Raw genomic sequence first — 14,391 nt, 5'->3', positions numbered from 1 at the left:
AACACCAAGGAGTCCGAACATTTGACACACATTCCAAAACTTCACCTAAGTACATCTTTAAGGTGTTTATATCAGACAAAGTCAATGTAATGAAAATGAACGAATTAGGCAAAAACTACATCACATATTTATTTCGATAAAGGTATTAAACCCAGCAACTGCATCAACATCATCAACATTAAAAGATTGATACAAACAACAGTACAATAACTGTTTATTGTATGTAAATGATGTGCACATTGAATTTCTGACACACAACACAGCACACTCAACCTCAGTTGTAACATTTTCTGTATAGAGCGGGGACACACTAGGCTTTAGTTTAATGTTAGGCCAAGTCAAGTCATAAATCGACCACTGTAAGTTTTGAACGATTAGTGGCGACATCAAACTGGATGGAGCAGTTGTATCTAACTTAAGGATGTCTGTTGTAGTTGAACTTTCTGTATCTGCCGTCGATACGTCTTGTGTTCGTGTTTTCTCGGTGACCGCTCGTGATTGTGTTTTCTTTGTGACCGATTGTGTTTGTGTTTTCTCAGTGACCGATTGTATTTGCTCTTTCTCAGGGACCGGTTGTGTTTGTCCTTTCTCAGTGACCGGTTGTTCTTCTGTTTTCTCAGCTGAGACTGGTTGTACTTCTGTTTTCTCAGTGACCAGTTGTGCTTCTGTTTTCTCAGTGACTGAATGTGCTTTTGTATACTCAGTGACCAAGTGTGCTTCTGTTTTATCAGTGACTACTTGGGCTTCTGTTTTCTCAGTGACTGGTCGTGTTTGTTTTTTCTCAGTGACCGGTTGTGCTTCTGTTTTCTTAGCTGAGACTGGTTGTACTTCTGTTTTCTCAATGACTAGTTGTGCTTCTGTTTTCTCAGTGACTGAGTGTGCTTTTGTATACTCAGTGACCAATTGTGCTTCTGTTTTCTCAATGTCAATGACCGGTTGTGCTTCTGTTTTCTCAGTGATCGATTGTGCTTCTGTTTTCTCAGTGACTACTTGGGCTTCTGTTTTCTCAGTGACTGGTTGTGTTTGTGTTTTCTCAGTGACCGATTCTGCTTCAGTTTTCTCAATGACTAGTTGTGCTTCTGTTTTCTCAGTGACTGAGTGTGCTTCTATTTTCTCAGTGACTACTTGGGCTTCTGTTTTCTCAGTGACTGGTTGTGTTTGTGTTTTCTCGGTGACTGATTGTGCTTCAGTTTTCTCAATGACCAGTTGTGTTTGTGTTTTCTCAGTGACCAGTTGTGCTTTTGTTTTCTGAGTGACCGTTTGTGTTTTTGTTTTCTCAATGACCAGTTGTGCTTCTGTTTTCTCAGTGATCGCTTGTGCTTCTGTCTTCTCAAAGACCGGTTGTCTTTCTGTTTTCTCACCGACTTGTTTTATTTCTGTTTTCTCAGTGACCGGTTGTGTTTCTGTTTGCTCAGTGACCGATTGTGCTTCTGTTTTCTCAATTACTGCTTGTGCTTCTGTTTGCTCAATTATCGGTTGTGCTTCTGTTTTCTCAGTGACCGGATGTGTTTGTGTTTTCTCAGTGGACGATCGTGCTTCTGTTTTCTCAATGACCGGCTGTGCTTCTGTTTTCGTAGTGACTGGTTGTGCTTCTGTTTTCTCAATGACCAGTTGTGCTTCTGTTTTCTCAAAGACCGGTTGTGCTTCTGTTTTCTCTATAACCAGTAATGCTTCTGTTTTCTTAGTAACCGCTTGTGCTTCTGTTTTCTTATTGACCATTTGTGCTTCTGTTTTCTCATTGACTAGTTTTATTTCTGTTTTCTCAGTGACCGGTTGTGTTTCTGTTTGCTCAGTGACCGGTTGTGCTTCTGTTTTCTCAGTGACTGGTATTGCTTCTGTTTTCTCAATAACTGGTTGTGCTTCTGTTTTCTCAATGACCGGCTGTGCTTCTGTTTTACCAGTGATCGGCTGTGCTTCTGTTTTCTCAATGACCGGCTGTGCTTCTGTTTTCCCAGTGATTAACTTTGTTTGTCTTTGCTCAGTGAGCGGTTGTACGTCTGTTTTCTCAGTGACTGGTTGCGCTTGAACGAGGTCTTGATCAGGTGAACGACCGTCAGCTCCTGGAATGCCAGATTCGCATATTACAATATCCAACTTTAATGCCGCTAAAATTAAAAAAATTTAATGATAGTTTAAGTTTCTCATTGAATTTCACGAATATTGCCGTACAGAACAATTCAAGCACACCATTGAACTAAATCTACATTTATAATCAACAGATTAGAAACTGTTCTTCAGATCATTTCATAAACTATTACACGGTTGATAAAAGGTTGAAAAAGCTAAATGTGTGGGGTTTTTTTTTACAAATCTGTCTACGTAAATTTTTATGGTCAGGGATTGATTTTTCCGGGTTTTTTTTGCAGAAAGTAACAAGTGATTTTACATACTCACTGATCATTCTAAGAATGATCACACAAATTCAATGATTCTCATTTATAGCAGTCCACTTGGTAAATGGTTATATTTGTTACACTTTGTATATATTTTATACACATTAGATACTGCAAAACATGTTGGAAATGAATGGTCGTCTATTCACCAAAATACACAAAAACCTTAAAAAAAGTTAAAACTGCTATAGCGAATCTTTAATATATTTTTAAGACCAACCAATCTGACTACATGTATCTTTTGAATAAATTGCCAAGTAGAATGGTCTAATGACAGTCGTAAAAACGAAAGAAATGTCGAAATGTTTGTGCTAAAGCTTAAAAGAAACATGAACCTAAGTTCGCACGCTAAATTTGATACGAACGTACCAGGGAGTCGATTTATACATTACATTGACTATCACCTTTTCAAACTGCTTGAAAAAATATAAAAACCATGAATCAGCCAATCAATTTGAAAAAAAATTCTTTCATAGATATATAAAGTATAAAGGACCAAAAAGGATAAACGTAAAAGCTTAAAGGGGCACTAGCTACGAGAAATATGTAAAATCTAACATACTATTTTTTTGGCTCAATCATTAATGTAATGGAAATAGTGAATATAATAATTCGCTTTTAGCAGCCAGTATGGTATTTAAAGGAAAATAATGTCAACATTGAAAGTGAAACAAAGGAAAATCATTTGATTGACTGATTCGATCCACAAAAATCCTTTCTATACAGGTAAAAACGATGATTAACATTTATTTTCATCTATATTATGAAATTAAATAGACCTAGAAAAATCCAACAGCACGAGTCACTCGATAGTTAATCAGATGGCATCTAAACTAAAATACACATGAAACGAAGCTACGTATTTTCACGACCGTGCCCTGTTAATTGATTATTTTAGACTTTTCGACCGTGCCCTGTTAATTGATTATTTTAGACTTTTAATAGTTTGGATAAATGTTTTACATTGTTATAAATTTAATAGTAGAATTTAATTAAAATCTGTGAACATGAATTTGACAGCTAGTGCCCCTTTAAAATACTAACTGCATAAAAATATAACTAAAATATTAACTTACCATATAAAATAACAGTCGTCATCATGCAGAAATTCATAGTAAATCCCGAAGTGTCAGATTTCAAAGGTTACTTTAAAGCTTTTGCTTGTACATCTGTGATTGTATGAAGTATATGGTCTGGCTCTTTAGGAACCAGACTTTAAATTTGATATATTCTGGATTAGCTCTTATTGTAACATACTTCTTCGGTGAGTTTAAGTGCATTTTATTATCAGTGAAAAGGGGTTTTACCCAAACACAACTGTTACATTAGATTGGTCTTTCAACAAATAAAAGAAAACAGGCTGATTGCTACGGAATGAACAAAAACAGCTAAGCTAATAGAAGAAAATGCAAATCCAGACACTTGTCAGAATAGATTCACGCATACATACTCGGTACATAGATGCTTGGTGGGAAATCTTTGTGTGTGAAATTAAAACATTTCCTTATTTGAAACCTATATCTTACATAAGAGGTTGAAAACAAATAAACTGAATAATTTACGCACGTTTCTACTGTTTTCAACTTGAAATGTTTTTGCAGAACTCTGGGTGAGATCAGTTAAAATAGTGCAGTATGTCAGAGAATACAGAAATTGTCACAGCAGTTTTTCTAAAAGTAAGAGGACACATAAAATAATAAATTCCTTTCTAGAATAATTCTATATTACATATATTTAGTTAACAGCTTGAATACAACATCAATCATCGTGTAACCTGGCCACATAGTCGGATCCAGCCACGCCCCCCTTTTCGTGGGAAACATTTGGTTGATCATATTGGGAATTGCCGAAGCACGATTGTAGAGGGCCCCCTCTTAACGCAGTGAGTGGGCCTCTCTTGTAAAATGTTCTGGATCCGTCACTGGGCCAAAAGATTACTTTATAACTTGAACAGTTAAGTCAGGGATCCTTTTAAGATCAAATTAAAAAAAAACGAGCATAGTTATGAATAAAAATTATCTCATTTGATGTCTCTGTATCATGCAAATAAAGTGTTCTGCAACGGAGTCTCTAAGAGTTTAGGAGTCATAGTTCACTTTGAATGGACGAACGGATGTTTCTGGTCAAAGAAAAAGATGAACTATGCTTTGAATATTCTTTACCAAAGCACAAAAATGTCTGCATTCACCTCAAAAGCTAACAAAACCTTCAAACAGACGTATTAAGAAGGGATATAATAGTTGCGATACTCTCAAATCGTATTTTCTTGTTAATTCGACATGTTGATACTGTTTATAATGCTTTTTTGTTATTTTTTAATTATATGGATCTTGTCTGTACATCAGCTTTGATTATTTGTAATATCTTCAATTTTTCACTTATTCTTACAACATTTGTATAAACTTCAAGATTATAAAAAAAACGGTTTTTTTCTAAAGTGAACATTGATTGGTTAAATATTTCTCAGTCATGTCCAGTGTTTGAATTTGTTTGTTAGCTTTTTGGTCATGAAGGTTTGTCTCTAATATTTAATTAACTGTGCATTTGTATTCAGATATCGCAGATCAAATTTATTCGTTCATTGTTTAATCATACGTTTTTTGATTGAGTTAAGTCTGCCAATTGATATTTTATCGTATGTTTTTCTTTGTTGTGATGTTATGCTATTGTTTCAGAAAAAGGGAGAAGGTTTGGGTCCATTAAAACGTTTAATCCCGCTGCAAATGTTTGCACCTGTCCTAAGTCAGGAATCTGATGTACAGTAGTTGTCGTTTGTTTATGTAATATATACGTGTTTCTCGTTTTGTTTATATAGATTAGACCGTTGGTTTTCCCGTTTGAATGGTTTTACACTAGTAATTTTGGGGCACTTTATAGCTTATTGTTCGGTGTGAGCCAAGGCTCCGTGTTGAAGGCCGTACTTTAACCTATAATGGTTTACTTTTTAAATTGTTATTTGTATGGAGAGATGTCTCATTGGCACTCACACCACATCTTCCTATATCCATCAATGATTGTATATTTTTTGCTTTAATATTGATTCACTTACAGGAATTTTCATCGGAAATAATATACAATTATTGTCTTTTGATGAGGTAAATATGTAGTTTTATTGACTTATGAAAAACTGATGTTCACTGAGGCCAACGGCCGAAGTGAATATCAGGTTTTTTTTTTCAAAAGTCAATTAAACCACATATTTACCATAACAAAAGACAGCAATTGTTTTATTCCATATTCCGAGAGAAATGTATGTGATGGCAATTATTTACCAAAACCAATTGTACATCAACCGTTTTTTTTAAACAAAATTATACACGCGACGTTTTGCGCGGTGAATATGCTCATTTATTCAAAATCCAATTCATCATATAGAAAACCCTAATAAAATGATTTTATTAATATTAAATACTAGTAAACACATTTATTCAAAACCAGTTTTTGACACGATGCGGATTATGTTCTCGTATATTTTATGATGGTACAATACTAAACCCATAACGGGATGGATGGTAATTGATATTCATATGATGAAGACATAATCTTTCGATCAGTTTATTTGAGGTTCTGAGCTGGCATGGCAAGTCAGTAACTGCACGTAATCCTTTGTTAATGTATGTATCATTGTCAACTTGTTTAGTTTCTCTAGTTACATATTCTGACATCGGACTCAGACTTCTTTTAAATTGAGTTCTACTGTCAGTTTTGTATGATTTTTAATTTTAGTTTCTTGTGAATATTGACGGCCATTATCACTGAACTAGTACACATTTTTGTTTAGGGGCCAGCTGAAGCACAACTCCGGGTGCGGGAGTTTATCGCTGCATTTATTTTACACGTCTTTAAATTCTTGTAATTTCATTTTTTTTGCACTGGCTCTTATAAGACACGTGTTTTGAACAAATTTCGGGATATTGTTTCACAAATCACGACCACTCTATATACTCCCAACGAAGGACTAAGATGCATAATAAGACCTCCCTAAGACACCCCGGAAGCCATTACTTCTGTATAACCGATCTAAGGACGAGGGTCTGAATGAGATTTATAGAACAGTAAAAAATTGACAAACAAATTAAGAACACAGAGAAATAGATAATAAATAAAAGAAAAGAGAGAAAGAAAGAAATATAGTTGGGTACACAAATAATACAAATAGAGAGAAAAAATGGGGAAAACAAAGAAATAGATAATATTGAAGACGAAATAAGTTTGCCAATTATATCACCACACTCATTCGGTACTCTCTCTCTCACATACAGCAACTCCAAAACACACCTCAAGTCCTCACTCTAATTATGTCTGCTTTCTCTCACACACGCACTTAACTCCCACTATCTCCTCTTAAGGATGTACTTAGGTGAGGTTAGGTGAAAATTAATGAATTAAGAAGTTAAAATTGATACCATAAGCTGGTAGAGCATCAATTAAGGATAAATATAAGCTAAAACTATTTATAGGTCATGGACCTCCTTTTCGAGATATTTGAGATTTAAAATATGGAGGGAAAAGACATTGATATTATCAGGTCTCAAAACAAAAGAAAAAAATTAAGAATCTTCTAAAATTTTGGTAAATGTCCTTTCATGAGGTATTAAATCTTATATGAAAAAATAAATGGGTGTTATGGAGCAAACTATTTTACATTGTGTTGTATGGAAAAACACCAAGGAGTCCGAACATTTGGCACAAATTCTAAAACCTCACCTAAGTACATCCTTAAACTCTCTCCACTCCCACCCTGTCTACTCAATCACACACACAATCTGCTCTCACCACTTCCTTACACATACAACCTCTGCTTTCACCACGCACACCTCTCACTCACACATAATCTGTTCTCACCGCTCCCTTACACACACACACTCTGCTTTCAACACGCACACCTCTCACCACTCCCTTACACACACACTCTGCTTTCACCACGCACACCTCTCACTCTCACAACTTCCTTACATACACACACTCTGCTCTCACCACACACACCTCACACACTCTACTCTCACCACGCATACCTCATTCACACTCTCTTCTCTCTCACAGTCTCAGCTCTCACCACTCAGACTGTCCTCTCTCACACACTTAGGTGTCTCTCTTTCACCACTCACACTCTCCTCTCTCTCATACACATTCTGCTCTCTCTCTCACATACTCTACTGTCACACTCCAAACACCCCTCTCACCACTCACACTATACTCTGATCACTCACACTCTCCTCTGACTCAGTCTGCTCTAACCACTCACACTCTTCTCTCACAGCTGTCGACATAGCCGAACCTTAGCCTTGCCCTTAATACCCGTTAACTATAGCCCTGTCTAACAACCACCGATTTCACCCATAACCATTTTTACCCTTGACCGTTCACATACCTACCCTACCTATGCTTACCCCAAACTACACCACGGGTAACCACCTAACCCATAACCCTAGCTACGGTACCCTTACCACCAAAAACACCCCCATTATATGCCCTACCCTACGCCCTTACTCTTATACATGACCCAAACTCCTCTCCCAGTGAATGCTCTGTATACGACTGTTTCCCATCCACATGAGAAATATCAATATGACACAGATTCAAAACGGCTATGACAGTACAGGAGTTCTACTCCTTCAGGGCTGTGGATACCACAGTCCATCGGGGAGGACGCCACTATCTACCATTGCCTGGGACAGGTTGGTACTCGTCCCTTCAGTTAACCTTCATTAGGTAAGAGTACAACACTATGTAAGATAATATAAGCTTTTTATTGCAATGAAAATGTCCTACTTCACCGGTCTTTTAACATTTTACAATCTGCAATATATATACATGAAGAAGCAATTTCTTTTTGTTTTCATTTGCATATCACTTTTTTTAATATACTTGATCCTTTTTATGTTCAGTTAGCTAAAAAATATCTTAGATTTTGTATGCACAAAAAATATTAAATGAGACGAAATAAAGGGTGCTAACTGTGACAATCCTTAATTCATTGTTAATATATAACGTAACAAATATACGCTAATTAACAGATTTTACAATGTATGTAAAAATCAGTTCAATTGTAATCACATTTAATTACTGAACTGTAGAAATATCAACTGAACATAAATATCTTAAATTCTAAATTTATATCAAACGTTTTTCTAATGAATAAAAAGTGGTTATATAACATTTTTCGTATCTGACTCAAAAACTCTATTGTTCTGTTAATATAATATAATATTGTTTCCTATAATCATTGGTTGACCCATTTGTGCACTTGTTTGCATTCTTTCTTCTTGTAATGTCTTTTTTCCATAGCAGAAAAGATTGAAAAATTATGAAACAATCTAATTATCAAGAAAATAATATTTTAAATCATTTTTTTCTGTTGTCAACTGTATTTTGAAATGTAAACTCCAAACCTCCGTTCGACAGATGTATGTACAGTATACAAATGGATCGACATAAAAGAAAGGTTGACTTTATAAAAGTTTCCGCTTTTGCCCACTTTCATTATTTAGAAATAAAAAGTGGTAATTGTTATTGAATTTTAAGAGATTTGATACAGAAAAAACGTATCAAAATGACGTATTTTGTTTATGAATTTGATATACCGTGGCCATGATATATTTCGATAAATAAAATGAACAATTGAATAACACAGATACATTCAAAACCGAGTTATGTCAATTTACCAAAATTATGAAGACTTAATTTAAATACGCATACGAGATATCATGTGTCATAATAAGATTTTATCTTGGTGAGCAATTTAAAACTATCAGAGTTTTTATAAAAAATTCTTGGGTTATCTCGTTTGGAAATGTCCTATACTCTTGAACGTGGAACATGCATTTGACATCATGTTACGCCCCTTTAACTGTAAAGGTTGAGCGAACTTTCTTAAAACAAAAATGGCAGAACAACACAATAATGGAATTCTTTGTAAACGATCTTTTGTACAACAGCGTCTAATACCCACTAATAGAGGTTTCTCAACATCTTACTAATGGTCGAAACTCTACGAACGTATCGTTAAGAAGCAGTAATTTTGTTAAAATAGAATCAACGATAAATTTCTACCGCCAGTACAGTGTGTTTAAAGACAACAGATAACAATTTCAGTCTTTTTGCAACCTTGCATTTTATTGTTGTGGTTAAACATCAGTGTTCTAATTTGTTTTTCTGTTGTTGAATGTTACGTATTCTTACGTTGAGTTGCGTTTGTTTACATGTTGTATATGTGTTCGATTTATCTCCCTTATCCATTTAAAAAGAACATTGTTTTGTAATTTTGTTGTTAAAAACAATCGGAGCGTCTGGTTTGCATTTGATTGATATATTGTTGGATGTTATATGTTCAGTGGCAAGTATTTCGTGCATTTCACAAGATTAGCGTTTGTGATTGAATGTGAGATGACACAAGTTTAGCATTTTTCATGCATTATATTCATACCACACATCCTTTATTAATATGGGACGAATAAAGGAGGAATGTTTGGGTAAATGCTGTCTCCTAGAATAAAGCACCGAACAGGAAAGTCTTAAAAGGTGTGCCTGATCCAATTGGTCTGACTTGCTGTTTGGCATGAATGAGCTTCATTTTCGTAATCGAGAGTTTTCTTGCATAAATAGGTCGTTGACACTGATTTAAAAGAAAATTATTTATTGGGAATAAGTTACAGAAATATAAAGGTGCACTCGATCAATCATAATGCAATAGTTTTTTTTTGTATTTTTGTATTCTTGTTGAAAGTATGAGTTCTGCAACACCAACAAAACTGATAATCAGGGCCGTAACTAGGGTTCGAATTCAGGGGAGGCAGGGGTTTTGGGGCCGCCGAATGAGGCCCCCTAAGAGAGGGGGTTTGGGGGCGGAGCCCCCCTCCTATTTTTTCCGGTCCTACTAAAAAGCGCCCGGGAAAAGAAAAAGCGCCCGGAGAAAAGAAAAAGTGCCCGGAGAAGAAAAAATAGCGCCCGGGAGAATAAAATAAATAAAATTTTACAACATTAATTTTTTCTTGAATAAAAAAAAATATTGCTTGTTTTGTCCTTAATATTAATGGGGATATGCACGATGCTACATCTAAAGTGTGTAGACGGTGTTGTTGCATTTTTACATTTTAGATTTCAATTTTTTTTCTAGTTAGTAAGTAAATATAAACAAGAGTATATATAGAAAAATCATGAACGATATTGTCTTCGATCAAAACGTATATTTCGTTATTTAAAATAAGCGGTGTCTGAGGTCTAATATTCGCAACTGCATGGTGAACACTTTTCAAAGTTTTGTATTTATAAATCACACTTGAATTGACGGTTAAGATTGTGGAAGGGTTTCAACATGCCTGCCACTAAGAAAAGAAAAGTCAAACCTACTGCCAAGCCTAAAGCTAATATGATATTCTGGAACTGTGGGATATGCCGTAAAAACTGTAAAATTGCTAGCATCTGCTGTGACAATTGTGATACGTGGTATCATCTACGATGCGAAGAGCTGGAATTGACAGATACGAGATGTTCCTTCATTTTGATGTCTTACATTTTATAAATCTTCAGCAAAAACTGTGATCCATTATTATATGTCTTTCGAAATAGCTCGAGGGCTGATATTGACCGAGGGCTGATAATACATGCGATATGGAAAATGACATGATATGATCTTTTTATCATATGCTTCAACAGTAGAGAAAAATAACACATTCATATATTGATTCGTTTACGTGATTCCCGAAAAGAAGTTCAAAGAGTGAAAAGTTCACGGACGTCGGATCCCAAATTTAATACATTCGATATGAAATCTTTCTATCATATGCCTCAACAGAGAAAAAAAAATCATATTAGTTTAAACATATTTATTTATAGTGGATTGGGAAACAAGTTTTGAAACTTATATTAATCCCTTTCCACTTTGCGGGTGCGAGTGCTGCCTTGTAGCGGCATTAGCCTACTTTGTTTTCGAAAACTACAATGGTGTCTTTAACGTGCAAGAGATATGGCTCTCTCTTAACACGGGTCAGCCATTTATCGTCCCCTTCCGACGGACTATCATCGTTTCATCAAGACCATACTCGCAGATGGTGTCAAACATATTAATATGGACAAATCTACAAAAAAAAATATTCAACAATCTACATACTGAACAGTGTTTGGAAAAGTCAACGTTTTTTAAAGTAACTTTCTAAATTGTTTGAAACTTTTAAAAAAAGCATTTATTTAATAATTTGTTTGGGTCTTTTTTCTTTTTTTTTTTACTATTATTTAACACAATTGACTTAACAGTATCCAAATAATTGTTTAGTACATTACTTTGTAATGTTTTTCACTGAAAACGTAGCATTGAGGTGTATTTTCCGAAATTTGCCGAGTATCTTGTATGATTTTAAAATTTTAGTTTCTTGTGTATAATTCGGAGTTTAGTATGACGTCCATTATCACTGTACTATTATGCATATTTTAGGGGCCAGCTGAAGGACACTTACGGGTGCGGGAATTCTCGCTACATTGAAGACCCATTGGTTGCCTTCGGCTGTTGTTTGCTCTATGGTCGGGTGGTTGTCGCTTTGACATATTCACCATTTCCTTTCTCAATTTTATCACCGGAATACCATGCGATAACGTTACGGAAAGGCATGTAATAACAATCGAAGCATGTGATAAACTTTTCATATCAGCCCGCTAAGCACCAATTCGAAAAATATGGAATATACTTATAGATTATCATTGATCATCTCAACGAGATTGATTTTCTCGCTTGAGCCGGGACGGAGAAAGCGAGAAAGGCAATCGAGTTGAGATGACCAATGATAATCTGTTTATCGCTATTTTACCTATGACGACGTTGTCAATTTCATGTCAATTTTGTTAGCAACGCCACGTGCTTGCTTAGTTTCTAGCGATAATTTTCCATCTCAAGCGAGTAGCATGATATGAAAATTATCACAAAAAAAGATCAAAGAAAAAATGCACAAAATAGTGATAAGTTAATTAACTTCAGTTTTTAATCTTTTTTACAAGTATTGACTTGTAACTTTTACATCTGTTCGCTGTCAATCTGTTTACCATTTGTACATTTTACATTTCTCAAAATGAAATTGTCAACCTGTCGACTTGTCGATCTGTCTACCAGTCACTAATAATACTATTTTACACTTTATAAATGCTCTGAAGTTGTCAATCTGTCATTTTGTCAACTTGTCAACCATAACTTACTTGTTATTATATTAAATTATCAACTTATCAATCTGTCAACCTGTCGACTTGTCAACCTGTCAACCACTTATTTCATCCATAACATTTTTAAAATTGTCAACCTGTCGACTTGTCAACCTGTCAACCACTTATTCCAACCATAACGTTTTTAAAATTGTCAACCTGTAAATTACTCATTTATTTCAGTTTAATGTAAAATTTAAACAGTTTTAACTTTATTACCCATGAATACATACGCGTATTAATTTATTGCAAAAGCCGGAACTATAGTACCGTATATCCTACTTGAGCCCAACCAAGTTACCCCGGATCCAAGGTTGTTTTTATTTCAAATTAAAAACAAGACGCGTTCACGCCTAGACTTATTTAAACTCATGTTTGTGTTAAGATTCAAAGAGTTTCCTATCTCCTTCCATTCCAAAGTTTTTCACATTTATGAACTAAAAAAATCGAAATGATGAAATCTCTTGAACGATAGTTATATCATCTTCGCCATAATTTATTTATCAATTAAATTTTCAACTGTGTTGATAAAATCGTTTTTCATAGATATCAAGTCAATATAATATGTCTACTCGACTCAAAATGGTCTTAGAAACTCCAGCATGTATATATATATATATATTTTTTTTGTATGTAAAAGACAATTCGAAGGGAAGAAGAGCACAGCCGATACTCCAATACTATTAATAAATTAATGCTCCCTTTTTTCTCGTTACGGCAAGTTACGTCAAGTTAGGGAAATTTTCGTTCGTTCGTTAGATGTTGAGAAACCTCTATTGATAGCCGACATTACGAACGGGGTTATTTCAAATACGTGTATTTTAATTTTCAATTGAACCTGTAGCCCTGTGAATTACGAAATTTTCAGATTGCAATAGTATCACTGTGCTTAAACGGCTGTGGGTAACTCAAGTTACCCACAGCCCAAGATGGAGCCGCCTTGCGTCGGTTAGATACTTTTCTTCTATTGAATAACAATACCACGAATGCATCAATTAAACAACTGAATTTAAAAGTTGTATTAATCGTTTAGGGAAACCCTTAAACTGGAAAGGTGATTAAATTCTACAAAATAAACGATCACAGTACGATTTTAAAAAACATTTAGGCTGTCCGTAACTTCAAAACAACTTGTCCGTAACTTTTTTCATCATACCAATAGAGAGGCCCCTCATGGGGGGGTCCTAGTAATCACATAATCACCATTTTTTTGCCAATATAATCACATAATCATTAAATATTTGCTTATCTTTAGTAATCAAATAATCATAAACTAAAAATACAGTCCTAGGTAATCAAATAATCATGAAATATTTGGCTTAATAATCAAATAATCATTAAAAAAACGGCCAAGTAATCACATAATCAAAAACCCCATGAGGGCCCTCAATAGAGATGTCCGTAACTTTCAAAGAATCGACATACGAGGATGTAATGTTTAAACTGATGATAGAGATTGCATCGAATACATATTCACAAAACGAAGTAGATGTCTAGTATGATATAATTCATTGTATCGATGGAAGACAAAATTGGGGAAAATATGAAAAAAATCACGATAAATCCGCAAAACTCGGGTCTCATTTTGTATAACGTCGGGGTATCCGAATCGCCTAGTTCGGAGGGTTGTTTCCGATCATAGCAGATAAACTGTTGAAACATCATTGTTCGTTTTTATTATTAGTATCAAAACAGCAAATATAATGAACAGCATAGATGGCCTTTTTGTACATATATCGATGGGAAACGTCATGCAAAGCCTTATTATTTATTGTTTCATTGCATTTAAGGCAGCAACCATTTGATTTTCTGG

General features: G+C 34.8%; 1 protein-coding gene across 1 annotated transcript; it reads right to left on the bottom strand.

Moving 5' to 3' along the window:
* Window positions 1–120: 120 nt before the first annotated feature.
* Window positions 121–7,663, bottom strand: LOC139525201 (uncharacterized). Its single transcript, XM_071320391.1, has 2 exons — window positions 7,591–7,663; window positions 121–2,105 (listed from the first exon to the last, which is right to left on the bottom strand). Exons 1-2 carry the CDS (start codon window positions 7,661–7,663, stop codon window positions 121–123), a joined length of 2,058 nt encoding a protein of 685 aa, XP_071176492.1.
* Window positions 7,664–14,391: the final 6,728 nt, after the last annotated feature.

This window comes from Mytilus edulis, chromosome 5 (genome assembly GCF_963676685.1).
Source record: "Mytilus edulis chromosome 5, xbMytEdul2.2, whole genome shotgun sequence".
In the NCBI taxonomy this organism is placed as follows: domain Eukaryota; kingdom Metazoa; phylum Mollusca; class Bivalvia; order Mytilida; family Mytilidae; genus Mytilus; species Mytilus edulis.
The sequence above is the reverse complement of the archived record's forward strand: the minus strand, read 5'-3'. Positions and strand labels throughout refer to the sequence as shown.